Source organism: Canis aureus, chromosome 26 (assembly GCF_053574225.1).
Source record: "Canis aureus isolate CA01 chromosome 26, VMU_Caureus_v.1.0, whole genome shotgun sequence".
Classification (NCBI taxonomy): domain Eukaryota; kingdom Metazoa; phylum Chordata; class Mammalia; order Carnivora; family Canidae; genus Canis; species Canis aureus.
Window position 1 is genome coordinate 26,435,116 of NC_135636.1, and position 27,963 is coordinate 26,463,078.

Genomic DNA, 27,963 nt, shown 5'->3' on the forward strand with positions numbered 1-27,963 from the left:
GAAGCCAGGCAGTACCCACCTTCTGGGTGAAGATAGCCCACTAAACTATACATGCTGATGTATGTGCTAAGTGTCAGAATTGCACAGACCTACAGATGGAGAGAGAGAAAACACATAAATACAACTTTCTGCTTAACTCTTTAGCTTCTACAACAACCCCAGAAAATAGGACCCCCTTATCATACTGCCCTCCCTAGCTTTTTATGGGAGAGATTTGAATAAATACAATATGCATTTCTATTTATATTAGCTATAGTCTAGGAGGCAAGGGGCTATTTTCAAGCCTGTATGCAGCCCGGTATGTAATCCCAGTATCTCCTCATGTTAGTTATGTGAATAGCACTGGGTGAATCACTCCACTAGTCTGAGCCTCAGTTTCTCTATCCATAAAATAAAAATGAGAACCATAACTACCTCTCAGGTTGATCTAAAGAAATAGATGATATAACAAATACATCCAGCACATGGTAAGTCCAGTTTCCTCTCCTCTATCTACTTCTCTACCCAAGTCTCTTCTAACTGAGTTTGATTAGGTGTACTAAGAGAAAAATACAGAACACAGCCAGGGGTATTTTTTAATAAAGCTCAGGAATCTGCTGAGATCAGACTTGGGACAGGGTTATCTTCATTTTTGTGCCCTTAGGCTTCAAGCACTGATTCACCTCTGTAACATATTTGGCTGGAACTTGGGCTTCAGACAGCATAGTTTTCCACTCGTGCAGAAAATGTAAAGCTTTTCATTCTTGATGCATTTCTCACGGCAGGAGCCACGAAGATTCCAGCATTTTTCAGCACTGCCTAATGCAAAGAGGAAAAAAGGGGAGGAGTCAACATCAGCCCTGAGGGAAGATAGGTCCTGGCCTGAGATGGCTAATAGCCTCGCAGAAGATCATAGAACACGGAGTCACCTCTAGATTCATAGGGTCATGGTAGAGTCTCAATCTCACCTCCTTTCTGGACACCCATCCCAATCACTGCTCTCCCTGAATGTTCCCTCTCACAGTTTCAGTGGGTCATAATAATTAGGAGCAGGGACTATTGGAACCCATCGACCTGGACATGAGGTCTGCCTATACCACAACCAACTGAAAGAACTCGAGCCAGTTACTTACTTTCTCAGAGCAATTTCCTCTTTTCCAATTTCCTCTTTTTTTTTTAATTTTTATTTATTTATGATAGTCACACAGAGAGAGAGAGAGAGGCAGAGACACAGGCAGAGGGAGGAGCAGGCTCCATGCACCGGGAGCCCGACGTGGGATTCGATCCCGGGTCTCCAGGATCGCGCCCTGGGCCAAAGACAGGCGCCAAACCGCTGCGCCACCCAGGGATCCCAATTTCCTCTTTTCTAAGAACAAGATACACCATCTGTCTCCAACAGTTCTTGTGGGGATCCAATGAATAGTGTATAAAAGCCACTTGCATGAAAAAAATTCAAAGATGACATGACAGGACCTCAGAAAAAATTGTAGATTCTAAAAATCATTTCATAAGTAAAGACTAATCTGGAAGGAACACATGATCAAATAAATATGGCAGAGAATGGCCTAAAAAAAATACAGAGTGAAAAAGAGGATGTTTTTAAAAAGAAAGAAAGAAGGGATCCCTGGGTGGCTCAGCAGTTTAGTGCCTGCCTTCGGCCCAGGGTGTGATCCTAGAGTCCTGGGATCGAGTCCCACGTCAGGCTCCCTGCATGGAGCTTGCTTTTCCCTCTGCCTGTGTCTCTGCCTCTCTCTCTCTCTCTCTCTCTCTCTGTGTGTGTCTCTCATGAATAAATAAATAAAATATTTAGAAAAAAAGAAAGAAAGAAAGAAAGACATAAGAAGGAATCAACCAAAAGTTACAAACATTGATGATGTCATGATGGGTAAAGGAAATCCAACATACAATTAATAGAAACCACTAAAGGCACCAAGGGGAAAACAAAATCAAGGGAACAGAACAAATATGACAAAGTAGGTTCAATACATTTTTCTGAAATAGATAAATATTTGAAAACAGATACTGAAAGAGGAGACTGCATACTTGAGAATATTGACCCCAAGCAAGATCCATTCTAGTAAAATTACTGGACATTAAAGAAAAAGAATTCTTTGAGCATTTAGGCCTTCCATAACACAAAGTGACATAAGGGAGAAAAAATAAAACTATATTATACTTTTGACAATAATGCTTCATGCCAGAAAAAACATCGTGTCACATATTTAAGATAGTCAAGGAAAGAAAAAAGTAGGCAAACAACATTATATTCAACAAAACTGACTTTCAAGTCCAAAGGACAGAAACAAACTGTTGTCAGGACCCTGAAACTCAGGAAATATTGTTCCCACAAGCCTTTTCTAAGGAATTGACTAGGGAGAGCTTTAGACAACCAAATGAGAGAGGCATTGACATAGGATTAATATGAACATTATTAAATATAGTCATTTGTACAACCAGAACTACCAAGGGATAAAAAGAAGTGAGCAGAGGGGTGCCTGGGTAGCTCAGTTGATTAAGCATCCAACTTTTGATTTTTGACTCAGATCATGATCTCAGGGTCGTGGGATAAAGCCTTGCATCAGGCTCTGTCCTCAGTAGGGAGTCCACTCGAGATTCTCAATCTCTCCCTCTGCCCCTGAACCCATTCTCTCCCAAATAAATTAATTAATGTTTTTTTTAAAAAAAGAAGCGAGCAGAGCATGAAATGGCTATGTTCTGACCATCAATACAGTATACTACAATCATGGGAGAAGAATCATGAGGGTAGGTATTAACTAGAAATGTTAACTAGTTAGAGTAATCATGTTACTGTGACAGTATTGGTGTTACTATATTAAAACTATTGTACATGTAATGAAGGATAAATCAAATGAGCAACTTTGGAGTGTTCTAATTCCATCATCCTCTGCAACCTAGAGAGCCAAAATTCTCAGTATAAGGAATAAAATACTGATGTGAGATAGAAGAACTAAATTTAAGTTTGAGCTTCTTAAAGATATGGCTTATTCCAGAGTTCCTAAACAGGAAATTATAAAATGAGCCTGAAATAGTCTGCCCTTAAAAAATATCAAGCAAGCTACCAAAGACTAATGGGGATATATGCAAAAAATTCCAGAGCCAAATTGAAGAGGTTCTCACTGTCAAGAATAGGAAGATGTGCATTTCAATAGGGATAATTGCAATAGATTGGACTCTTAACTTAGAGCCAGGGGTTCAAAACGATATTTAGGAAAAACTAACTTCTCAATCTCAGAGACTAACAGAAAATGAATTCATTATCTTGCAAACTGACAAGCAAGGATAGTCAAGTGTTTATCCTGCCTCTCCTCTCTGAGCCCTCAAAACCCTAAGGTAATCAAATAGATGAAGGAAAATGTGTCCTTTGTAAGAGCTCAGCTCATAAATAAATGCTCTTCCCTATGTATTTGGGTGGCTCACCCCCTCACTTCCTTCAATCTCTGCTCAAATGTTATCTTTACAGTGAGACATTCCTGTAACATCTCTTTTTGAATTGCAAATCCACCTCCCTAGACTTTTGCGCTTTCTCTGGGAAAGAGATTTTGTTTGTATGTTTGGTTGGTTGGTTGGTTGGTTGGTTCGTGGTGGTTGGTTGGTTGGTTGGTTGGTTAGTATGTTGGTAAGTTGGTTGGTTGGCAGTTGTTTGATTGGTTAGTGGGTTGCCTGGTTAGTTGGATGGTTTACTGCTCTATCTCCAGCACCTGCCCCACTAACTATTTGCTGAATAAATAAATTATTTAAATAAAGAATGACATATTCACTATCCTCTAAATTCAGCTGCCATCATGGTAAGAAGGGGAAAGGGTAAAAGGAGAAACACTGGAAGACTAAACATTTACCCAAAGCAGAATAAATTAATAAGAGGATGCTTTAAACTAGAAAAGATGGATATAATTATCTGCTGAGTTTATGTACACCCCCTGTGCCATGTCCAACCTCCAACTGTCCCATCAGTGGGAGGGAAGTTCCTGGCAAAGTTTAAAGGAGTTATGGAAAATAGAGAAGCTACATTTGTTGCATACCAGAATTGTTGACCCCTCAACCTAATATATTATTTCAAATTAAGAAATATTGGGGTGTGGGATCCCTGGGTGGCGCAGCGGTTTGGTGCCTGCCTTTGGCCCAGGGCGCGATCCTGGAGACCCGGGATCGAATCCCACGTCGGGCTCCCGGTGCATGGAGCCTGCTTCTCCCTCTGCCTGTGTCTCTGCCTCTCTCTCTCTCACTGTGTGCCTATCATTAAAAAAAAAAAAAAAAGAAAAGAAATATTGGGGTGTGTGAGTGGCTCAGTCAGCTAAGTATCCGACTCCTGATTTCAGCTCATATCATGATCTCAGCATTGTGAGATTGAGCCCTGTGTCGGGCTCTGTGCTAAGTGTGGAGCCTGCTTAAGATTCTCTTTCTCAGGCATCTGGGTGTCTCAGTGGTTGAGCATTTCTCTTCAGCTCGGGTCATGATCCCCAGGGTCCTGGGGTCCTGGGATCGAGTCCATATCAGGCTCCCTGCAGGGAGCCTGCTTCTCCCTCTGCCTATGTCTCTGCTTCTCTCTGTGTGTCTCCCATGAATAAATAAATTAAAATCTTTTAAAAAATAAAAATGAAAGATTCTCTCTCCCTCTGCCCCTCCCCCTGCCACCTCTCCTCCTCTCTTTTTTCCTCTAGAAGAAGAAAAAGTAGAAGAAGACGGAGGAGGAGGAGGAGGAGGAGGAGGATAAGAAGGAGGAGGAGAAGAAATAATGAGGAAAATGGAACAGAGCTAATAAGTGGTAGGGCAGGGTCTAACTAGGGGTTTGGAGGTGCTTCCCTTTTCCCTGCGTGAATGGTGTTTCATGCATGTGTGTACCATGAGCAGACACAAGCAATCCATTCCCATCCTGACCCTGTGGAAAGACTAGAGAGACGCCGAGGGTAGCAGAGGTAGAAGCTTCTGTCAGATTATAGAGAGGGTTTCATGCTAACCACTTTGGGCTGGGCAAGTTTGACAAAGAATCTTCTCTACTTAAACCTACTTAGACCTTTTTCAAGGCTCCGATACAGGGGCTGGCACAGACAAGCAACGGTAGTTACGAGATCTTGCCTTCCCTAAAGCAGCTGTGAATGGTGCAAAAGCTAAGTGATTTCAGGGACTATTGTCTCCCTCCTTCCTGCTTTCCCTGTCCTCCCCCAGTCTCCTCACACACCAGACCTCCTCCCCCCACTCCTGGAGCTGACCAAGGAGTCAAGGTCTGGGGGTGCCAACAGAAAAATTTGGAAGTTACACTTGGCGCCTAAGTTCTGGCACCTGCTACTGGAGAAGATATCTGGCTGGGTGCTGGTTCTCCTTTTCTAGGGATTTAGAAAATAAAGAGGCTATGTGTGTTGCATTAAATTTCAGTGTGTTCCATGTTGAGCCTTCAACCTGACTTATTATTCTAAACTGAAGAATGAGACATTAAAACTCAGAGGAGCCAAGTGGTTTGCTGGAGATGTCACAGAGCTAGTAAATGGTGGGGTAGGTCCCTCCCAGGATTTGGGGGCTCTTCCCTCTTCCCTGGATGAGTAGCTTTTCACATTGGCACCTGCCAGCCCATCCTCCCAGGCATTGGGGTATCCGGGTTGAGACCCCCTCCCATGCCATGCCTCCCCCCTGAAGATTCCTAGGTTACCTGAAGTGACCTGGGACAAAAGCACCAGCGCAGCCAAAGTCAGCAAAAAAGCCTTCATGTCTTCAGGCAACTCAAGGACTCGTCTCTGGTCTTGACGAAGTGACAAGCAAAGGAGAGATCTGGACTCTGCGCCTTCTAATCTACTGGAACACTTGACACTTACACGTGCCTCAGCTTCCCACAGTTGTGCTCAGCCCTGGAACAGCCTGCCTCCCTCAGACTTCTCAGTCACCACCCTGACCCCTCCACACCCACAGCTCACCCCTGAGCTGACGTGCCTCCCTTTATCCACTCTCACCTTTCAGAGACCTGCAGGGAGAAATCACACAACAGCCAGAAAATGTTTTATTTTATTTTATTTTATTTATTTATTCATGAGAGACACAGAGAAAGAGGCAGAGACACAGGCAGAGGGAGAAGCAGATGCCCTGTGGGGAGCCTGATGTAGGACTCCATCGTAGGACCCCAGGACCACGCCCAAGCCAAAGGCAAATGCTCAACCACTGAGCCACCCAGGCGTCCCAAGATTTGTTTTTAAATACATGTCAGTCCTTTTTATAACTCAACTTAAAATCCTCCAAGACTCCACACCATACATAGAAAAGAAAAAAAAAAGACAATCTTTATTCTGCTCTACAGAGTCCTGCATTATCTGGTCCAGAGATCCACTATCACCATTTTCAAACAGATTTCCAATTTGGGAGCAGAAGGATAGAGAAGAAAAGACATTCATTCAGACCTTGGGAAAAATACATCTAATTCTTTTCTCTCTAAGAGAAGAGGCCCCCCCCCCCCATCCCTGCTCCATGTCAGGGAGGATTTGGGCATTGAGGGGGAGAAAGAAATGAAAATAATTGAGCTCCCTGTATGGGCTCACTGGCATGTGACCTTAGGTGGACCACTGCTTCCCTCCTTGGGCTTCAGTCTCACCAAAGAGCAGACTGGAACAGCTGAGCCATAAGGATAAACCCAGTCCTCATGTGATATGGTTCTTGGGATGCTGAATATCATGGAAAATGGAATGCAGAAGAACTTCATGTTTTTGCCAACATAGGCCAGGTTAATTGGGTTTACATAAGGATTCACGAGGCTGTCCTCATCAGGCTCCAACTCTTGTTTATACTCTGGAGTCAGAGGCCCCTTCCCTGGATGTCCACACCCCATATGCCAAATGGCACTTGCAAACTACAGTCCCACTTTGGGCCACTCTTTGAATAGTTATGCGCAAAGATTCTATTATGTATTTTTATTTAAAGCTTAATATTCTCCCCCATGGTCCTTGCATGGATCTCACTACATCAGGCTGTTTCAGGAATGGGGTCCATGGGATACTCATTTGGGAGCAGGGAAGACCCCACCCTGTTCAGCCTGTCGCAGCTCTGGACACACTTCATACGTCACATGTCCATAGACTCATCAGAATCCAGGAAAAACAAATTAAAGTAACATTGGGTTATAGAATTCTTCACCTTTCGAGCAGCCCCAGTGGCGCAGCGGTTTAGTGCCGCCTGCAGCCCAGGGTGTGATCCTGGGGACCGGGGCCGGGGATCGAGTCCCACATCGGGCTCCCTGCATGGAGCCTGCTTCTCTCTCTGCCTATGTCTCTGCCTCTCTCTCTCTCTCTCTGTGTCTCTCACGAATAAATAAATAAAGTCTTTTTAAAAAAGGAATAAAAAAAAGAATTCTTCACCTTTCAAACTGGCAAGAGCTTCTTTTTAAAAAAATAATAACCCCAGAATTTCATAGGATCAAAAATGTAGCATTTCCATATTCTGCTTGTAGCAGTGAGCATTGGTGCAAACTTCCTGAAGGACTTTGGCAACTTCCAAAGCCTTACATGTTCACACTCTGCAATCCAGGATTTCTGTCTCCAGTACTCCATGGTGGTCAGCCTGTCTTCCTTGCCCACTCAGCATTTATTCCAAGCCCTTCTAGTGGCAGTACCTGGATTTTCCTTTGGGCAACTACCCTTTCCTCATCCTCGGCTGATGGGGTTCCAGGGTCGCTGGCCCCACCTTCCTGGCTTCAGAAGGTGCACGTGACCCAGTGGATATCTGGCCAAGTGCAGCCAATCAGAATCTCATTGATAGGTTCAGATATGGGAATTTGACTGAATGTGGTCATCAATCAGATCCAATGCCAAAACTTCTGAAAGAGACATTACCTTAGTCAGCTTGGGCTGCTATCACACAACATCAGACTGAGCACTTAAACAACAGACATTTATTCCTCAGGGCTCTGGAGGCTGGGAAGTCCAAGATCAAGGGCCCCACAGATTCAGTGTTGGGTGAGAGCCCTCTCCCCAGTTTGCAAATAGCTGCCTTATTGGTGCCCTCACGTGGTGAGGAGAGAAAGCTCCGGTATTTATCCTCTCTATGAGGGCATTTACAAATGCCCCATCCAGGGATCTCCACCCTAATAACCTCGCCTAAACCTAATTTCTTCCCCCAAAGCCTCACCTCCTAACACCATCACATTGAAGATTAAGATTTCAACACCTGATTGGGGGGGAGGGGGAGCACAACATTCACTCCATAGCAGAAATCTTCTATCTACTGGAGTTTCACTGGTGAATTCCCAGCCAAGGAGCACAGTCACTCTGTAATAGGAAGTTAGATTCTGACATTTTAAAAGTTGTGATATTCCCTCAACTCTACCCATGTATTTGATCTGGTAACAGTGAGACGTTTTTTGTACCTTCTGTAACAGATTGCAAAGTTGTCCACCATATTTGGCAATTCCTCCTGATGAGAGAGGTCAAGGCCCCATGAGGGAGGTCCTCAGGATCCTCCCCAAGAGGGTTATTGGCTTTACACAAGAAAGAATTCAAGAGCAAGCCATTTAGAGAAAGAGACAAAAATTCATTAAGCATAGAAGCAAGAAAGAAGCTACTTCATAGATAAAGTAGCAGTCTCTTCCGTAGGTGAGGAAGAAGACCCACCCACCTCTAACGAAAGATATTATAAGGTCTTTTGTGGTTAATTAGCCAACTATACAGGGAGGGGCTTACTCTTTTCCTTCAGTTTTATCACTTACATTCAGCTAGTTTTTCCATTGTCCTGGAATTACCCACAGGGAGCAATTTTCAAGAATATCCATCCTGTGTGGCTTTTATTGCCAGAGGGAGCGGGGTCTTGTGATTTTTCCACGAGTTGGATGGTGTGACTCTTTTTATGACTTGCTTACTTTTAGGTTAGGGGTCAGGCTAAAACTAAACTGACTTTACTTTGGTCAATTTGTCTTCTGAGCCTCCCTTCCCTCCTCCCAACAGAGATGGAATCTATTTCCCCATCCCTTAAATCTGGGCTGGCCTCAGCGATTGCTTAGACCAATGTGACATTAGCAACAGGATGTAAGAGATCTGAAAAGTGCTCACAAGTTGAGATACATCCCCCCACCGTACTGATCCCACTGCTGCTCTTGGGAACCCTTTGATTTCTATCATGTGAACAAACCAATGCTAACCTGCTAGCTGATGAGAGATGTGGGACCCAGGCATCTGCAGTGGCCATCAAGTCAATCACCAGACATGTGAGTCCATCCAGCCCCAGCTGAGCCAACCCAGCCCCCCCAAAAATGGTCCAACCAAATGATAGACTTAAGAGAAATAATGAATTTTTTTAAAGTTTTTATCTATTTATTCATGAGAGACACAGAAAGGCAGAGACATAGGCAGAGGGAGAAGCAGACTCCCCATGGGATCATGACCTGAGCCAAAGGCAGGCGCTCAGCCACTGAGTCACCCAGGTGCCCCAGAAATAATGATTTTTTTTAAGATTTACTTATTTATTTGAGAGAGACAGCATAAGCACAAGGAAGGAGGGGCAGAGGGAGAGGGAGAGACAGTCTTAAGCAGACTCACCACTGATCCCGGAGCCCAACTGGGGGCTCAAACTCATGACCCTGAGATCATGACAGCCGAAACCAAGAACCAGATGCTGGATGCTTAACTGACTGCCCCACCCAGGCGCCCCTAAGATCTTATTTATAAGTAATCTCCATACTCAACATGGGGCTCGAACTCACAACCTTGAGATCAAGAGTCACATGTTCCACCTAGTAAGCCAGCCAGGTGCCCTGAGAAATAATGACTTTTTAATGTATAATATCACTAAGTTTTGAAATGCTTGTTACATAGCAAAAGCTAAAAGACACAACATCCTTTCCTTTCACTATTAAGGGAATAATATGCCAATAATTTATTTTAAATTTTATTTATTTATTCACAGAGACACACAGAGAGAGACAGAAACAGGCAGAGGGACAAGCAGGCTCCACGCAGGGAGCCCGATGTGGGACTCGATCCCAGAACTCCGGGATCACTAATATGCCAATTATTAAGCTAACTTTGTATTAGATGGAAACCAACCCTTCTAGTCTCTGCCCCGCGATGCAGAGGCTGAAACTGCGAACTGCAATTTTCATTTCCCTGCCAGTTTCTGATAGTCCTGCCAATAGGGGGCGATAGAGAGACAGACTGTAGGCTGAAGGAGACCGAAAGGACTAGCTCCTTCTTTCTCCCTGTCCTCTCAGTGCCAATTCAGCAATGGCCTTTCACCCTGTGTGCAGCAGCTAGTTTTAGGCTCCTTTATACTTTTTTTAAGGCTTTATTTTTGTAGAGCAGTCTTAAAATAAAATTAAGAGGAAACTAAGAGATTTCCCATAGGACCCCTGCTCCCACACAAATATAGCCTCCCCATTATCAATATCCCCTACTATTTGTTACAATTGATGAACCTACACTGACACATTATAATCAGCCAAAGTCCATAGCTTACATTACAATTCACTCTTGGTGTTGTATGTTCTGTGGGTTTGGACAAATATATGACATATCCATTACTGTAATATCATACAAGCATTTTTCACTGCATCCTCTATGCTCTGCCTATTCATCTCTCTCCTCTCTCCAACCCTAGCAATCCCTGATTTTTTTATAGTTTCCATAGTTCTTGCCTATGTCATATAGTTGGAGTCATAGAGTATGCAGCCTTCTCAGATTGGCTTCTTTCACTCAGTAATGTGTGTTTAATAAGATTCCTCCATGTCTTTGCAAACTCATTTCCTTTAGCCCTAAATAGTATCCCATTGTCTGGACGCACCACAGTTAAGTTATCCACTCACCTACTGAAGGATATATTGGTTGCTCCCAAGTTTGGGCAATTATGAAAAAAGCTGGGGCACCTGGGTGGCTAGGTTGGTTAAACGTCTGCCTTTGGCTCAGGTCATGATCCCAGGGTCCTGGGATCAAGCCCTGAGTCAGGCTCTCTGCTCAGTAGGAAGCCTGCTTCTCCCTCTCCCTCTGCCTGCTGCTCTGCCTACTTGTGCTCTTTCTGTCAAATAAATAAATAAAATCTTTTAAATCACCAAACTGTTTTCCAAAGTGGCTGCACCATTTGCACTCCCACCAACAGAGTATAAGAATTTCTGTTGCTCCACATCCTTGCCAGCATTTGGTGATATCAGTGTTTCAGATTTTGGGCATTCTAATAGCATATAGTGATATCTCATTGCTGTTTTAACTTGTATTTCCTCAATGACATGTGGAGCACTTTTTCTTCTTTTTTTTTTTTAAGATTTTATTTATTTATTTGAAAGAGAGAAATTGAGAGACAGAGCATTGGTGGAGGGAGAGAGCCAGAGAGAGAAGCAGACTTCCCCTAAGCAGAGAGCCCAATTTAGGGCTCCATCCCAGGACCCTTAGATCATGACCTGAGCCTAAGGCAGACATTTAACCAACTGAGCCACCCACGCACCCCTGGAGCATTTTTTATATGATTATTTGCCATCTATAGTTCTTTGGTGAGATGTCCATTAAGATCTTTGGCCTCTTTTTCAATCAGGTCGTTTGCTTTTTATGGTTGAATTTTCCATATTTTGTGAATTGCACTCCTAACACAGGCCTTTTTTAAAAAAGATTTTATTTATTTATTTGAGAGAGAGAGAACGCGTGTGTGCATGTGGTGGGGGGGGGAGCAGAGGGAAAGAGAGGATCTCAGACTCCCTGCTGAGCTTGGAGCCCAACACCATGAGGCTCAATCTCATGACCCTGAGATCTTGACCTGAGCCAAAACCAAGAGTCAGACACTTAACCAACCAAGCCACCCAGGCACCCTAACATAGGCCTCTTTACTTCTCTTGGGGGAACAACTTCAACTGTCTGGTGCCCCTCCTCATAGGTCAGAGGATGGGCAAGCATCTCCTCTGAGTTCTGATGTGCCTGTAGGAGCTAGGAAGTTCCTTTCCCTCAAAGTATAGATCCCAACCCTGTGGGGTCCTTGTCCAGGCAAATACTTCCAACCTCCTCCTTTTATTCCCTCAACCTTTGGAGCTAGAGCTGCTTCCAGCAATTATTATTTTTGTGTCATTTCAACATCCTCTCTCCTTTCGTCAATACCTGTTTAGCCAATCCTTTCTCTCCAGTCCTCTTTGTTGAAATATCTGGCATTGACCATTACAAATAATAATGGGATCATAAGGGATCCCTGGGTGGCGCAGCGGTTTGGCGCCTGCCTTTGGCCCAGGGCGCGATCCTGGAGACCCGGGATCGAATCCCACATCGGGCTCCCGGTGCATGGAGCCTGCTTCTCCCTCTGCCTGTGTCTCTGCCTCTCTCTCTCTCTCTCTCTCTCTGTGACTATCATACATAAATAAATAAAAATTAAAAAAAAAAATAATGGGATCATAACCACAATGTTTATCACTGTTTACAATGCAAACAATTAGAAGCAACCTACATGTCCACACAGAGGTCTGGGTAAGTAAATTGTGATGCAGCCATCTGGTTGGTACCAGATAGGCCAAAAGAGGAGTCCATGACATTTCCCAGGGAAAGTAGGTCCAACGCATCCTCACCAAGTTTAGTTACTACGGTTCATATGAAGTGCTGTGTTCACACTCAAACCATCCTGATGGGATACCCTCCATGGAACAAGACTTCCTGCCAAGGCAAAAGGTCCCCAGAATCAGGAGCTGGAAGAGTCACAAGAAGTCAACCAGAGACCTCATCATCACTTTTGGGAACAATATAGTATGTGCATCCTCTGAAATATCCACAGAGGGGCCCCACAAATAAGCCAACATTTGGATGCCCACCATAACTGAGAAGGAATTTCTCATCTATTCTTGAGGAACTTGGAGGCCCTGGGACAACCTCACAGTTGAGAATGGGTGGAACAGCAACTGACTGGTCTCAACTCTTCACTGCCCTTGACAGAAATGTCCATGCAAGTGCCCTCTGGCCCAGCTGGGGAGAGAAAGGACCCTTCTACCCCAGCCTCCTCACCTAGCTCAGCAACAGCTTCAGCAGCCCCCAGCAGCTCTGAAAGGAAATCTCTTGGGCCTGAAGCTGCCAGAGTTGTCAAAGGAAACCATCTACCTAGTTTCTCAACAAATATCATGTCCTGTCTTTTCACTTTTGCCTGGAACGCAATGCCTGGAACAAACGGTATGAGTCTTCTATGGTACTCTGAATGGGAAGAGTGGCCATATATTGGAAGGCTGGCATTCCCATATTTGTGGTAAAGACCAAGCTGTCTGTCCAAGATTCTTGTGGTTTCATTGTCATCTTAATGTGGCACATGGGCTACTAGGCCTCCCCCCAGTACACCTCTGGTTGCTGGCAGGTGTTGCCTTTGACAACACCAGCACCCCCAACAGGGTTGTGTTGGAGATCCAGGTAAATGTTTTAAGGAAGACACCCCCACCTGGTGTCTTTATGGAAAAACTATATAAACAGCCCTTCATTACCACTACCAACAGCAGCCCACAGTCTCTTCTTACAGTTGGCTTCGTAGAACCTTGACGTTGTCTGCACCACAATGATATTCAGCCTTGGAAGTTTCTGTGTTGTCCAGAGCACAGCACAGTCCCCCTTTTAGCATTATTCACATTAATACTTAGTATATCTTATTTCAATATTTATTCAAGATTTTAAAGATTCAACAGAAATGCCTTCTTTTTCAACAACTTATTTGGCTGGAGTTGGAGATAAGGACAGACGTGATAGGACATGCAGTACTTTTTTTCCTTTTTATTTCTTCAGAGGTAAATTCAGTGTCCACAAGAAAGTAAGTGAATACATTAAGAGTTTGCTGTCCTAAATGACCTGGAGCAGATTTTTTTTTCTTCAGAAAAGAAGGAATAAGGGCACGGATGTTTCCATTTGGGCAGAAACAATATTCATTGTTCATTGTCATAAACACCTAAAGATACATTAGTGTTAGTAATAACAAACTTGATATGATGATGTATCCATTTTCAAGAACTGCCATGACAAAGGACCACAACCTGGGTGACTTAAAATAACAGAAATTTTATTTTTTTCTAAGATTTTTTATTTATTTATCTGAGAGAGAGAAAGAGCACGCATGCATGCACGCATGAGCAGGGGGAGAGTCAGAAGGAGAGGGAGAAGCAGACTCCCCGCTGAACAGGGAACCCAACATGGGACTCAATCCCAAGACCCCAGGATCATGACCTGAGCCGAAGGCAGACACTTAACCGACTGAACCACCCAGTGGCCCCTCTTTTTTTTTTTTTAAGGTTGCTTGATTGATTGATTGATTTGTGAAAGAGTGAGAGAGAACAGAAATTTTCTTCTCTCACAGTTCTGGAGACTAGAAGTTCAAAATCAAAGTGTTGGCAGGGTCACTTCCTCCTTGGGGGCTCAGAGGGAAAATCTGTCTGGTGCTTCTCTTCTAGCTTCTGGCAATTGCCTTGTTTCTCTTGACCTGCAACAGTGTCACCCCAATCTCTGCTTCCATTGTCACGATGCTTCTCCCTTAGTGTCTCTGTCCAAATTTCACTCCTTTCCCTTTTCTTATAAGGCTCAGTCTGATCCAGTATAACTTCACTTTAACTTGATTATATCTGCAAGGACTCTCTTTCCAGATAAGTCACATTCACGGGTGCTTGGGGTTGGGATTTGAACATCTCTTTTGGGGGCCGGGGGAGGGGGACGGCAATTCAATCCACAGCAGATTTTTTTTAATTCTTATTATGAGTAAAGTTGAACATCTTTTCACATGTTCAAGAGCTTTTTAATTCTTTTTTGTGAATTGTCTATATGTATTTTTGTCCATTGTTTCTCAGACTTCTACATCAGCTCCCTTAGTGACTGTACAAAGGGAGTCTTTACTTTCCCAGCTCCTTCTGCAATTGAATAGAGTATAATTCTTATAATAAATTCCTTGTCGCATAATACTGTTACAGTTCTGCTGTTTCCCAGATTGAATCTCAAGGAATACATTGTTTGAAAAGATGAGCCTTTTAGGGGCACCTGGGTGGCTCAGTGGTTGAGCATCTGCCTTCTGTTCAGGGTATGATCCCAGGGTCCTGGGATCGAGTCCCACATCGGGGTCCCCACAGGGAGTCTGCTTCTCTCTCTGCCTTTCTCTGTGTCTCTCATAAATAAATAAATAAAATCTTTAAAAATAAGTTGTTTACACTTCCTGACCTCATTATTTTTCCTATTTTTCAGTCTTCAACCTCCTCACTCTGTTGCCCCTACAGATATAGTTTTCGAGTCATTTTGTCTTGTAAACCCTCTATATGCTTTTATACCCTTGACGTCTGTCTCCAGTAGCGTCCAGTCAGGAAATGGAAGCCACACGGGATATTTAATTCTGGGAACTGGTCACACACTGTTGGAAGACTGAAAGAACAAGAAGACCCTAAAAACAGAATAGTGACGACAGGAACAAAAGGGAGACAAGGGGCTTTCCAGACCTGGGAGTTCAGAGGGACCCCAACAGCTGGTTCCTGGATCTAAGGAGGGGCTCAGCTCGGAGTCCAGAAGACGTGCCCCCCCCCCCCCCGGGTCAGGTGCCCGGCGCGGTTGGCGCTCGGATGGCCGGATGGCCCAGGGCACGGCCAGGCTGGTGCTGGGAGCTTCATCTCTCACCATCGTTCTCACGGGTTCCCTCCAGTTACATCATGTTTCTCACTCCCACCCCAACGTCAGCCCCGGGGCGGACTTCCTCTGCCTGGGACACCAGGTGGGCTCACAGGTGCCGCGGGCGCCTGGGTGGGGCCCGGCTGCCTGCCCCCCTACTTCCCCCTACCTCCCCCTCCCACTCCCAACGACCAAATGACCACAGGAGGCGTGCCAGCTGCAAGAGTGGCGGCAGACCCTGGGCGCAGGGAGTGTGGGGGCCGAAGCCGTGGGCGGCCGAGGGCACGCGCGGGTGACATCGTTCCGGCTGAACAAAGGGACCGCCAGCCAGAGAGGCTGGAGCCCTGCCCCGTTGGTTTTGCCATCGCCTCGGACTTGCAGCCTCGCCTGGGGCCACTTCGAGCCATGAAGCTCCTTTGGCTGACTGTGGCTGCACTGCTGCTCCTGACCCAGCTCACTCCAGGTAACCTGGACCTCTGCCAGGAGGGGCAAGGGGGTGGAGACTGAGGCCTGGTCTCGGAATCCCCAGGCCCGGGAGGATGGGAACTTCCCCTTTTAGAAGCTCAGAGAGGAGGCCCCTGGCTCGCAGCAAGGGCCCAAGCTTGGGTACCAACCACGACATCCAGAGTTTCCCGCGGCCTCCCCGTCCCTCTCTCCCTCTCAGGGAGCAGGTGCAGGTGGCCTCGCGTGTGACAAAGAATGGAAAGAGTGCACAGGAGAAGCAGGAAGAAGGAGGCAACAGTGGGCCTTTTACAAAATAGTCCCCAGAATGATGGAGGCTTTGTAAAGATCACAACCACCTTAACCAGAGAGAAAAACTCACCTACACTGTTGCTGCCTCTGTGGCTAGGGCCACAGAGATAAAGGATGCGGCCCTGGGGGAGACAACGAATGACATTTACAATCCAGAGTGACCTGAGCAGTGACGGAGGGGTCTACGGATCTCAGGTGCATATGGGAGGGACCAGCCCAGTCTGAGGGCCAAGAGAGTCCTCCTGATGGAATGTTGAGTCCCAAAAGTATGTTGAGATTAGAAGGGAAAGGAGAAAAGAAGGAAGTAGGAAGGGTGTCTCTGGCAGAAACTATCTTGTGCAAAGGAAGGTCCAGCTGTGGGAGAGCGCCTGGCGCCTTCAGGGAACTGGCACACAATTGAGTGGGTTAGTGGCATCGTGAGGGGGAAACTGAGGAAGCATTCAAGGTTCAGGTGTTGATGGGCCTTGACTACCAGGTGAGGAAGCCATGGGAAGGCTAACCAGTCCAGGCCACGGTCAGTCTTGCCCAATCCACCATCCCGGCCTAGCTGTCTGCCCCTCCTGCTCAGCTGGCTGGAGGATCTGCCCATACCAAGGCTTTCACCCCACCTGCCCAGAGAGTCAGATTGTGTGAATTTCCTCAGCCAAGCTGACCTCAGGCCTTGCATCTGCCTGTGGCAAATGCCTGACACACCACTCACCACAGGGTACAGACGAAAGCCTCAGAACCTGGTCAGGATGCCCCACCATTTGTTAACTTCGTGACTTCTAGCAAGCAGCTCCCCAGCTCAGAGTTTCAATTTCCTCCTCTCAAACTGCTACAATAGCGTTTGTGCCGTAGTATCAGATTGAGGGGAGAGATGGAACACAAGAGGTATGCAAAACAATGTTATCTCCTTTACTTTCCATAAATCATCTGAATTTTCCCAGGAACTTCCATCCCGCTGGTGGGACAGTTGGGAGAAGCCAGAGAAGGCTCATTAGAGGCTGGGCCCAAAGTCAGCAGTTAAAACTAATACTCTTCTAGTTGAAAAATGGTTTCCATGTTAATTGAGTTCTTTCGAGCAAATATTCCGTCTTTCAGTATTTCTTCTGTCTTTTCTCTCGCCTTCCCCTTCTCTGGACAGCATCTGGGTTTAGGAGAAAGTCATTCGATATGTCATAAAGGAATTAAGTGATTCAATAAGCACGGTTGAGTGGATTTCATGTTCTAGGCACTGCGATAGGTTCTAGAGTCAGAGCATTAAACAAATCAGAACAAAATAAGGTGAGCAAAGTCTCTGTCCTCTTGAGTTTACGTTCTGCTGAGGAAGGCAGAAATTTTTTTGAAAACTAAGTGAAACATATGCAATGATAGCTGATGAGTATAATGAGCAGAATTAGGCTGGAAAGGTGATAGCAAATACCAGGGGGTGGTAGATTTGCCATTTCGAAGGGGTGCCCATAAAATGGCTCACTATGATCTGAGGGAGAATAAGGTGTGAGCCATGTAAATTTGTGGGGAAGAACATCCAAGCTGGAGGGAACACCATGTGGAAAGGCCCTGGGGCAGGAGCAGGAGGAACTGGGCTAAGGCCCTGTGCTAGACCTTCACTGACTTCTGAGACAATGGCCCTCATGTGTCACAGGTCAGTGAGTGTTCTGATGGCACTTGATACGGGATCCCATGACTGTTGAAACATCCTGGTCCTGTTGAGGGCCCCATTGACTGAGCCCTTCAGCTCAGCCAAATTTTCCTTCTGGTCCACAGGTTCGGGCTGTTCACCCCCTCCACACATACAACCTTCTGTGTAGGGGTCTACTCTTGGCAGTTCCCTCAGGCTGACAGTCTGGTTTTCCTATGTCCACTAGAGACATGAAGAAAAGTGGGGGCCTTCTAGATCTCTTTTATGCCACAGGAGAGCAAAGGGAAGACACTCAGCCACTTCCCTTGACCATTTCTTAATCCCCCTCCTGGTGGCACCATGATGTGCTGTATCCCTGCTGTTAGCAGTTTCCCTGGGCTGCTCTGAGAGGCAAGGAGTGAATGCCCTCTCCTCTGGGAGTTTCTCCATACCAATCTGGGCGTTTCTAGAAAGACACTCTTGCCCCTGTCTTTTTCACATTACTTATCTCTACTTCCCAAGTATTTAGGTCGATCAGCAGACCCCTAGTAGGGGAGGAGTGAAAGGCCTTAGTCTCTAGCCTGCTGGTAGGTCCAGCAGTCTGATGGCTGCGAGACATGGGGTGTGGATTCTAGAGGAGCTTTCAGGCCACCAACTGCTGGTCCTGATGAAAGAAGTGGATTTAAGTACCCCGTTTCCCCTACAGAGAACATTTCCCTTCTACTTCCTGTTGGGTATAGCAGTGATAACAGAGACTCAACAGAAGTTTCTTTAGCTGGACCCTCAGCCTTTACATCTTATGGCTTATGGTCAGGCAGTATTTTCTGACCATCAAGCCACCTAATATATAAAATAGCTTTTGAAATTGGATCAGGAGCTCCTGATCCTTTTTGATAAATTTTGGGTTTAGAAATTATTTTCTTTTTTTTTTTAATTTTTTATTTATTTATGATAGAGAGAGAGAGAGAGAGGGGCAGAGACACAGGCAGAGGGAGAAGCAGGCTCCATGCACCGGGAGCCCGATGTGGGATTCGATCCAGGGTCTCCAGGATCGCGCCCTGGGCCAAAGGCAGGCGCCAAACCGCTGCGCCACTCAGGGATCCCTAGAAATTATTTTCTTATCATGAACTAAAACAACTCTTCTTGTTTAAGCTAAGCAGTGACGTGTCATTCTAACTGTTATGTAACATCCTCCTAAATGCCAGAAACTGCCTGATGCTGCTTTTTGGCAACCAAGGGGGGTCTCGAGATGAAAGAAGGATGAAATATATACCACTTTAATATGTTCAAAATATTAAGGTTAGGTTAATTGTGGAAATTCAGGACATATATGTAAAGCCCGAGAACCCAGCAGAAATTAGGTTTAGGGGAGACGTGTCACTTATGTTTGCCACATTATATCTACATTATATCTTCTCAAAACACCCAGAGTTCCTCCTTTATAACTGTCATTACGACCCTGGTCAGTCAAATGTCTGGGTGGCTATTTCTTTCATGGCTATTTCTCCTCCCGCTAAACTAGAAGTTCTCTGAGGGCAGGTATCTATCTCTCACTTGTTTAATTAGTATCTTGAGTGTATAAGCTTCTTAGTCTATACATAGGAGTATTTCCTAGGACAGACATCTAGAAAGGAAATGGCTGGGTAAAAAAAAAAAAAAAAAAAAAAAGTGCATAATTTTTAAATGTAAGTTTTTTTTAATTTTAAAATAAAGTAAAATGTTGTAAGTTTTTGCTAAATAGCCTCCAGAGAGACAAAACAACGTATGAGGACATCTTTTCCCCTCACTCTCACCACTGGTTATGACCATCAATTCTTTGCATTTCTGTATACTTCCATTGCTAAGTATGCACCTCTAGACACCCTATTGTTGACATGCTCACTTTGAAAATCTGCCATCTCTTGAGATTCTTTTAATTTTTTAATGTTTGATTATATCTTCATCCCTCTTGGTCTTTATAATTTATCCATTGGGTCATTTGAGCTACGCTTTCCCATGCACAGACTCTACTGATTGCATACTCAAGGTGAAATTCAGTGCCTTCCTCTGACCTCTCTATTTCCTGAAAATTGGTACCTGTATCCAGGGCTGTAATCAGGCTCAAGTTCTACCCTTTTTGGTAAACTTTTGATGATAATAATATTCTTTCATCAGGAGGCACATAGTATCCTGGTTGTCTCTCTTTTGGTGACATTTATAATCACTGATGCTCAAAGCTCACCCACATTAATTCTTTGGGCATTGCAAAATGGTGATATTCTATTATATGATTTTCACTAGTTTGCTGGAAATTTATTATACTAAAATAATAAAGACACTCATCATCTACTATTTGGTTACTCAGTAGGACAATTTATATAAGAAAAACAGAATAAATGCTTGGTGGTTTCCCAAAATGTGTGAATCTGCAAGATAATGATCTATTTTCCTATCATCCCCCAAATGTGATGAAATAGTTTTTAATATATTTGATGAATTTTCATTCAATGCAATCTTTATTCCTGTTGAAACTCAAATTGTCCCAAATTGTCTTTGGCTTATGGTAGCCTTATTTTAGATATATCCCTGCCACTCTTTGATAGTTTCCTTATGATGCAGTCTATCTTATAGACACCACAGGAGACTCACTTGCAGTCTGACAGATAACTTGGCACAGCAGAGGAAAATACACACCTAAGGAGCCGTGGGGCAAAAGAAGGAGCAAATAGGGTTTCTATAGGATTAAGGAGAGGGACAAAGTTCGGGTAAAATGTAAATGAAGTTGTGTTTTTTGTTCTGTTTTGCTTCAAGTTTTTATTTAAACTTCAGTTAGTTAGCTTAGAGTGTAATATTGGTTTCAAGAGTAGAATTTAGTGATTCATCGCTTATATATAACACCTAGGTCTCATCACAACAAGCGCCCTCCTTAATACCCAACACCTGTTAGCCCATCCCACACCCTCCTCCCCTCCAGCAAACCTTAGTCTGTTCTCTATAGTTAAAAGTTTATCTTTTTTTAAATATTTTATTTATTTATTCATGAGAGACACACAGAGAGAGGCAGAGACATAGGGAGAAGGAGGCTCCCATGGGGAGCCTGATGCAGGACTTGATCTCATGGACCCTGGGATCACAACTTGAGTCAAAGGCAGATGCTCAACCACTGAGCCACCCAGGTGCCCCATATAGTTAAAAGTCTCTTATGGGTTGCCTCCCTCTCTTTTTTTCTCCCTTTTCCTTATGTTCATCTGTTTTGTTTCCTAAATTCCACGAGTGAGATCATATGGTATTTGTCTTTCTTTGTGAGTAGTGTTTAATAGACTTCATGTGTAAAGGGATTAACATCAGGCTGAGGAATGGATTCAGGGTCCCATTTCTATGGAAAGTACAAAATTAAGAGAGATGTGGAATCTCACATCCCAAAACCCCTTCTCTGACACTCTGCCCTTGGGTCTGAAATCAAGGATACTTTTCTGTATTGAAAAACTGGCTCCTCAGGAAAGAATGTAATGTTCCAGTCCTGCAGATAGGATTTCAAATACAAAGTTTCAGACCGATGTGACTTGAGACTTTGTCCTTTTGTGAAGTAACAAAAGCAGTTTCAATGGTTCATAACTGGTTATCTGGTGTGACAAGATATTCTAGGTTCATCTTGCACAATTCCTGCCCTAGATCTTGAATTCCACATTTCTTCAAGAAGCTCTGATTTTTTTTTTAAGTAGGAAAATGGTACTTCAGAACCATGATCTAGATGCTAGAGGTATTCAATGCCCTAAATTAGTCCTTCGTTCCACATCTTTTCATCAGATAGAGCTAGGTATGAAAATCAACACATTGAATACATATAAAATACCTCATGAATTCATATTAATACTTCCCATTCAAAGTGATCTAGGGGCACCTGGGTGGCTCAGTGGTTGAGCATCTGCCTTTGGCTCAAGTCGTTATCCTGGAGTCCTGGGATCAAGTCCCACGTTGGGCTCCCAGCACGGAGCCTGCTTCTTCCTCTGCCTATGTCTCTGCCTCTCTTTCTGTGTCTCTCATGAATGAATGAATAAAATCTTAATTTTTTTTTCTCAGAGCACCTGGCTGGCTCATTTGGTGGAGCATGGGCTTCTTGGTCTCAGGGTTGTGGATTCAAGCCCTATGTTAGATGTAAAGATTACTTAAAATCTTTAGGGGCATCTGGGTGGCTCAGTGGTTGAGTATCTGCCTTTGGCTCAGGTTGTGATCCTGGGGCCCTGGGATCAAGTCCCACATTTGTCTCCCAGCACGGAGGCTGCTTCTCCCTCTGCCTAGGTCTCTGCCTCTCTCTCTGTGTCTCTCATGAATTTTTTTAAAAAGTGATCTTGATTAGACATCATAGGGCACACTTAATGAGTGATATTCCTATGAAGAGAAAAAGCATCAGTAACAAAAATGTGCACCCAGGACCAGAGTCCTGTTTGGAATATCCAGGAAAAGCCACCAGAAGCAAACTCATTGGTCCCAGAGGTCAGACTATATTGTTCACTCAACAAATGTTTTGGTTGCTTATGCAGATGCACTCACATGCGTACCACACACATGCGTGTGTGCACATGCACACATCAGAAAGGTTTCTAGGAAATGTGAATGTGGCAGACATTACCCCCATTTGCACATCTGGCTCTCTCACATAACAGGATGATGTCTAATGCCAGGTGATGACAGACAATGGTTTTCTGGAACTCAGAATTGGCAAAAGACTACACTAGTGTTTTAGTGACATTGTCAGCAGCTCAGATGCTTCATGAATGAACACATGGAAAACTCAGGCAGTGGGATGAACTTTTCCAATGTCCTCCAGACTGTTTCTCTAGAAATTGCCATAGCATAAAACCTATCCCCAGTCCGGGTAAGCCCATCTTGATTCCAAGTTTTTCAGCTTCTTCACGCAATTCTTTTCATCACCACATGAGAACAGGTGTTTTGCAGTTAACCCCAACCACTGAGTTCAAGAGTGAGAGTTTAATTCCTGACGTGAAAAGGCAATAAATTGTTCCAGCTTAATCCAATTGTACAGCAAGAAAACAAGAAAGAGCTGGTCAAGATATCATGGCCTTTTATAATTTTCTGAGGGAGAAAAACACTAAATATTAGACCCACAAATAAATTATGAGTCACTCAGGCTCTCCAGGGCCTTCTGAATTCTTCTGTCAGTATAGGAAGCTTTAATTTTAATCTATAACGAGTTCTACTTATTTTTTCTGAGGATTAAGATGATAAGGCATGATTTTTGGCAAAATTGTCATTCCTTAATTAAAGTCCCAATCAAAAGAGCACCTTAGTCACTAGAAAGGCAGATAGGGTTTCCCAATTTTAGTATACGTGGTGCCGAAGCAAGCACCAGATAAGGCTTCCCAAATAGGAAAGACAAACTACAGTTGTTTCTAGTCACAGGAAATGCTGTTGCTTTCTGGCAAGGAAAAGCATCTAGTCCTCCATAGAAAAGGCTGATAGTACGTATTCAAATCCTTGAGATTTAGGGAGCTGTATAGAGTCCCTGAGATGGTGGTTCCTTTTCATGTCCCACTTACACTGTTTTCCCAAGAATGATTAAGCTAGCAGGTGGGACATATACCAGCGCTACCCTCATTAATCAGTAAAAACTTCTCTACCAGCGTTGTCTTAGAATAGTTTGTAAGTTTTGGGGGGCACTGGGCTGGCTGAGTCAGTGGAGCATGTGACTCTTGACCTTGAAGTTGTGAGTTGAAGCCCCATGTTGGGTGTAGACATTACTTAAAAATAAAGTCTGTAAAAAAAAGAATAATCCTGGGGGTACCTGGGTGACTCAGTGGTTGAGCATCTGCCTTTGGCTCAGGTTGTGATCCTGGGGTCCTGGAATCAAGTCCTGTATTGGGCTCCCTGTGGGGAGCCTGCTTCTCCCTCTGCCTGTGTCTCTGCCTGTGTTTCTGCCTCTCTCATGAATAAATAAATAAAATCTTTTTAAAAAAATAATTTATAGGTTTTCTTTACTGTGGGTCAAATTTTCCTTCAAGCTCCATTTCAGACAGTCCAAAAACACCAGTTAGCCATCTTAACTGTCTCTATAACACATCAGATTTCTCTCAGGATGTTTTTTCAGAACCTAGTTCTTTTTTTTTTAAGATTTTATTTATTTATTATGAGAGACACAGAGAGAGGGGCAGAGACATAGGAAGAAGGGAGGAGAAGCAGGCTCCATGCAGAGAGATCGATGTGGGACTCAATCCTGGGACTCCAGGATCACACCCTGGGCCAAAGGCAGACGCTCAACTGCTGAGCTACCCAGGCATCCCCAGAATATAGTTCTTATGATGCCAATTTGCTCAAGGTTCAAAAGAAGGGTTTTTTTTTTTTTGAAGATTTTATTTATTTATTCATGAGAGATACAGAGACAGAGAGAGGCAGAAATGCAGGCAGAGGGAGAAGCAAGCTCCATGCAGGGAGCCTGATGCGAGACTTGATCCTGGGGCTCCAGGATCATGCCCTGGGCCGAAGGCAGGCGCTAAACTGCTGAACCACCCAGGGATCCCCTCAAAAGAAGTTTTAAAAGATAATTTGTAAAATACCACCAAACTCCTGGCTTATATATACATACACACACACACATACATATACATATATATGTAAATAAACATATGTGTGTATATATGTGTACATATATAGATATGAACACATGTTAAAGATTTTATTTAACTCGTAATGAGAGAACAAGGGAGATTTTATAACTGAATCAAAGCAAAAATAGAAATTGGCTTTTTTCCCTCCCATGGTGCAGGGGAAGAAAGGGAGTCAACTGAACCTCTGTGCAACAGAATATCCTTGCAAATATAGAGAAATAATTATTTTTGCCCTACTATTATTTATCAACAGTTCATTGGGTTATAAAATAACCCCCACTTAATCAAAATCAGATCACCCTAAAGATTGTGATCTACCTAGACCAGGAACTATTGACACTACTGGCAATTATTGACCTTTGGGCACTATTGACATTTTGGGCTAGATAATTTTTTGTTGTGGCTGTCCTACGCATTGTAGGATATTCAGCAGAATCCTTGGCCTCTACCTACTAATTGCCAATAACACGTCTCACCAGTTTCAGCCACTAAAAATGTCTCCACACATTTCATTGCCAAAATTCCCCTCAGGAGCAAAATCACCCCAGTTGAGAATCACTGCTCTGGACAATGCAGTTTCCACTGATTCACAAATTTCCCCTGATAGTCTCTTCTGTATTGGTCAAAAGATAATCTCAAAGAAAGCTTACTCCTGACCACAATATAAACCTGGTCAAAACCTATAACAGAAAGGAAGAAAAAGAAAAAGATTACAAATTAATGAAACTTACAATTAACTTACAAACTAATGAAATAGAGAATAGTCATGGCTTGAAACTGACCCAAGCTTTATGGTTTAACAGACAACTGGAGGTAACAGGCTTTGTTCAACTGATGGAATGCCTGAAGATCCAAGTCAGAGCAGGCTTGGGGCTTTTACAGAACAAAGAGAAGGATACAGGTCCCTGTTCGGCTCAAGTGGAGGATTTCATCTTTAACAGCTGCAAAGCCTGTGGTTGGAATAGCAAAACTGTTCCGCATTTGTGTGCCCCTAGGCTGAGGCCATGGGTACCATTCCACCCCCACAATTGTCTGAACACTTCTTTCAAGAGCTGTGTTTGCAAGCCTTACAGTTTGTTGGTTGGTTAAGAATCCAGGACAGGAAAGACACCAAAAACACTGTAGATGGGTCATTGCCAAGGGCTCCAGGGGAGTGGAGAATGAGGATTACTGTTTAATGAGTATAAGAGTTCCAGTCTTACAAGATGAAAACAGTTGCTCAGGTGGCTGATGATGATGGCTGAACACAATGCAAATGTATTTAATACCACTGAGCTGTGCACTTAAAAATGTTTGAGATGATAAGTTTGATGTTATGTGTCCTGTACTACAATTAATGAAAAAAACTAAGGAGAGCCACCTTCTTAATGATAGGCCTTGGTAAAAACAAAACAAAACAAAAATAAAACTATGAAGAGAGTGATGGAATGTTGTCAAAAACAAAAACAGAAACAAAAACAAAAAACAACCAGTATGGATAAACCTTGAAAACATGCTAAGTGAAAGAAGCCAGACGCAAAAGGCCACATATTGTATAATTCCATTGGCGTAAGATATCCACAGTAGGCAGATCTATAGAGAGGAGGGCAAATGGGTGATTGCCCAGGGCTGGAGAGAGGGGTGCAGGGTTTCTCTTTGGGATGGTTAGAAAGTTCTGGAACTAGATGGTGGTGGTGTGGTTGCACAAAGGCACTTGTGAATGTACTTAGTGCTACTGAACTGTGCATTTTAAAATGCTTGGGTAGCGGGGTGGAGGCACCTGGCTGGCTCAGTAGGAGGAGCATGCTATCTTGATCTCAGGATCATAGGTTTGAGCCCCACATTGGGTATGGAGACTATGTAAATAAATAAATAAGCAAACAAACAAACTTAAAAAAATAAAATGCTTGAACTAGTAAGTTTTATGTTCTTTTACCACAATTTTACCACAACTTTTAAAAAGGGAAGGAAAGAAAAAGGAGGCCAATGGTGAAAGGCAGGGGAACCTGAGGACCCTCTATAGCACACCTGCTTTAATACCTCTTCTCAGGGCTAATAATCTCTCCATTCTTCTTTCTTTTTTGTGTCAGGTGGCACCCAAAGATGCTGGAATCTTCACGGCAAATGCCGCCAGAAATGCTCCAGGAGAGAAAGGACCTATGTTTACTGCACAAATAATAAACTGTGCTGTGTGAAGCCCAAGTTCCAGCCGAGAGAAAATCTATGGCCATTTTAAGTTCTTGGAAGCCAGAAGCCATGAAAATGCAGATGTAGGGAGATGCCCTGAGTCTAGCCCCAGTGGATTCCTAAATTCTGTCAAATAAACACGTGTGGCTGATCTCTGTGTTTGCCTGCTAGTCTACCCCAGCAGTTCTCAGGAAGTCCCCTTTCGGGTGAAGTCAAAATAGTTTCATCATAATAATAAGATAGTATTTGCCTTTTTCAATCTCACTGTCTCAGAAGTGTGCGGTGAAGTCTTCTGGAATCTATGAGACATACGGTGATGTCATTGTCCTGGCAGCTAATGAAAAGTGTGTTTATACATCCTTGTGTTTCCAGAATTTTCTGAGGTAGCAGGCTTAAAGCAGAGGGTGTTCATTTTCAGAGATTCACTCCGCTTGTTCTTAGTAATTGTATTGTACTCTTACTAGCCATCACTAGTTACGTGATTAATCTCCATAACCTCAATGATCAGCTAATAATAAATCATTACTTTGAAATCCCAAAGTTTTCCTTGTACCTGTGTATGAACCCAGGGAGAACCAAGAACACTTTGTTATCTTGGTTTGCACAGGCATATTAACAACCGGTACCAACTTGCTAACAGAGGAGAGCCTACACTCTCCCTGAGTGAAAACAACACCTACTCTACTCTCTGCAGTTCTTTTAAATACAGTTTCTAACACACAATTAAAACATATTAAAAGACATTCACAGAGGAAGGAAACTAGGATCCATAACCAAGAATAAAAAGTCAACAGCAGCAAATCCAAACATGGCACAGGTGTTGGAATTCACAGACAACTTTAAAATAACTATTATAAATATGTTAAAGAAATTAGAAGGAAAGATTGAAAGGTTCAATAATTTAAACCAATACATAGAAAAATACTGTATCAGTTTTCTATTACTGCATGATAAACCACTCCAAAACTTAGTGGATTAAAATAACAACTATTCATTAATTCTCAGATTTTTGTGTGTTAATTGAGTGGTTCTTCTGATATTCTCACCTGGGGTCACCCCCATGACTGCATCTCTGTCCACGTGACCTCTTGGTTTCAAGGACATTAACTTTGGTTTCTTACATAGATAGGTCTAAGAGGGTAAGCCCCAATAAGGTGCCTTTTCAAACTTCTGTTATGCTTTCTTAAATACCATTGGCCAAAGCAATATTTTTTCAATTTAAATTCTAGTTAGTTAACATATAGCACGTAGTAGAATTCAGTGATCCATCACTTAGATACAACACCCAGTGCTCATCACAAGT

The 27,963-nt window shown here is 43.6% G+C and overlaps 1 protein-coding gene and 1 long non-coding RNA gene across 2 annotated transcripts; one reads left to right on the forward strand and one right to left on the reverse strand.

Moving 5' to 3' along the window:
• Positions 1-561: 561 nt before the first annotated feature.
• Positions 562-17,248, reverse strand: LOC144298140 (uncharacterized). The gene is made up of 2 exons (XR_013365128.1): positions 16,990-17,248; positions 562-798 (listed from the first exon to the last, which is right to left on the reverse strand). It is a non-coding gene; the product is annotated as an uncharacterized LOC144298140 (long non-coding RNA).
• DEFB123 (defensin beta 123) lies at positions 15,697-26,811 on the forward strand. Its single transcript, XM_077872614.1, has 2 exons — positions 15,697-15,999; positions 26,564-26,811. The coding sequence occupies exons 1-2, from the start codon at positions 15,732-15,734 to the stop codon at positions 26,707-26,709; spliced, it is 414 nt and encodes a 137-aa protein (XP_077728740.1). The 5' UTR covers positions 15,697-15,731; the 3' UTR covers positions 26,710-26,811.
• The last annotated feature ends 1,152 nt before the right edge of the window (positions 26,812-27,963 follow it).